The 2,121-nt window shown below is 39.7% G+C and overlaps 1 protein-coding gene across 1 annotated transcript in view; it reads right to left on the bottom strand.

The window, feature by feature from the left end:
* Positions 1-1,337: 1,337 nt before the first annotated feature.
* Positions 1,338-2,121, bottom strand: part of LOC106100858 — a 29,356-nt gene continuing 28,572 nt past the window's right edge. Inside the window, exons 4-5 of the mRNA XM_013279921.1 lie at positions 2,048-2,101; positions 1,338-1,499 (exon numbers count right to left, since the gene is read on the bottom strand). Coding sequence (XP_013135375.1) covers positions 1,338-1,499; positions 2,048-2,101 — 216 coding nt within the window. The remainder of the gene's footprint in view (positions 1,500-2,047; positions 2,102-2,121) is intronic.

Here is a 2,121-nt window from a genome sequence, read left to right as displayed (position 1 = left end):
ATTGATTATACTTTGTTTAATTTCATTTCAACTCTTTTAAAGAGATCAAGTCTTTTGGAATGTTTCGATGTATTTATTCGTTTTATTAGTTTCTTCACAAAAAGTTACAAATGTTTTTTTGGATTTATTAGTACCATATGTCTTCAATTTTTAGTACCAACTTCAGGATCTCTAATTTGTTTTGTTGAAAGTAATAAATTTAAGTAAAGAATCCTTTAGATGTCAAACACAAGCTACATTTATGTTGCAGTTAATTTATTTTAAATATCTGCGTCTACAGTCATAATAAAATAGTCACATTGCATCTAATATTATAATTTTACAGAGAAATGTACATGTTCAATTCGTCGAAAGTCACCGGATAATTTACAAGATGTTAATCTTTGATAGGCAAACCTATACTTATATAATAACTAAATTTAGTACCGATCCAACTACGCTAGTTACATTTACATGCCATAATGACGAAAACTTAGAGCTCGCACGAAAAGGTCACGAAATAAACAACCCATCACAATATAAATTTAAATTAGTGACATTGTAAATAATATTAATATTGATAGACCAAAGAGGTGACTACATATTTAATACAGAAGAATACAAACTCTAAATTATTAAAACCAAAACTATTATAGTCAAATTAGGCCAAAAATATTGTTAGTGTAATAACTCGAAGCGAACAAATCACAGTCACTTGTCATACTGCCAGTTTGTCGCAGGTTGTTTACTCTGTGCACAGTACGTTGCGGCTGAACTTTGTACATCGCTAACACAACTGCCTAAACGCATAAATACTTAACTAAACGTATTGCACGACGAGTGAGATGTGCGCGTCCCCCGCGCGCCCCCCGCGCGCCCGCGGCCACGCGCACCTAACCTAACTTATAAATATCAATTAGGCGACACAAACATTTCAACTAGTCCCACAATTTTTTATGAAATATATAGATTTACACTTTATTAAGTTCCTCTATAGCATCTTCAATACAAATATTACTTTTTCACTTGAATTACCGCTACTTGACCGCACGGACACTGGGGTGCCAGTGCACACCGAAGTAACAGAAGTTTGACTTCTCGTCTTCTGAACCAACCGCTTTAAGTACATTCAGATCACATTTTATTGGTAAACGAAGGAGATTTTCATAAAAATATGACATTGTATGGACAGCTCAATTTTGGCGTTGCACCATCGCGAAATGATGAGTTGATGTTCCCAACGAAAACGAATAATAGTGAAAGTCTTTGTATCGTTTCTCTTTCCGGTTCAGATTCTCTCTTCAGTGTGGCAGGGTGTGTGCGGGGTGTGCGGGGTGTGCGGGGTGCGCGGCGGGCGGTCAGTAGAGGCGCGCGGGGGGCGGCGGCTCCGTACCCACGTCGATGTCCAGCGGGCCCTCGTCCTCGCTGCCGGCGCCCGCGCACGCGCCCCCCAGCGCACCCCCCATGGCCGCCCCCGCGCCCGCCATCGCCGCCGCGCCCGCCCGCTGCAGACCTCGCACCTGAATGGCAAAAACTCATGTTAGAAACTAATTCAGAAGCAGGGAAATGCACAGCTATTAATAATGTCAGTTAGCAACAATAATTTGTAACATTTCAGTAGCAATGGCAATGTAAATAAATTGTTAGTCACTACAATAACACGATGCGTAAATAACATAATTTTGCAGCGACAAGATTAAGCTTAAGAGAAAAACATTGTGAACTATCTGGTCTCAAAGTTAATTATATTTAACTAGCTTTCACCCGCAACTCCGCCTGCGTACCATTGAAGAAAAATAAAAGTAAGTAGCCTATGTGTTCTTCCAGACTGACCTTTAAATCTGTGCTAAATTTTATTGAGGTCCATTCAGGCGTTTAGGCTAAAAATTCTAATAAACATCCATCCATCTAATCTTTCGTTTTATTAGTAAGAAAACTCATAATTATAATTAATATATAATAACTCCCCAACAACAAATTATTAAACGAGAATCGTTTAAACACGATAGGAAAGCGTAAGTCGCACCACAACCTCCTTGTTAATGAACAGTTGCCAGTCATAGTGTACCTGGAGCCGCCAGTCCTCGTGCAGCCGCCGGCTGTGCTGCTCCAAGACCTTGAACTGAAATACGGAGCGGTGGG

Source organism: Papilio polytes, unplaced genomic scaffold (genome assembly GCF_000836215.1).
Source record: "Papilio polytes unplaced genomic scaffold, Ppol_1.0 DF824035.1, whole genome shotgun sequence".
NCBI lineage: Eukaryota > Metazoa > Arthropoda > Insecta > Lepidoptera > Papilionidae > Papilio > Papilio polytes.
The sequence above is the reverse complement of the archived record's forward strand: the minus strand, read 5'-3'. Positions and strand labels throughout refer to the sequence as shown.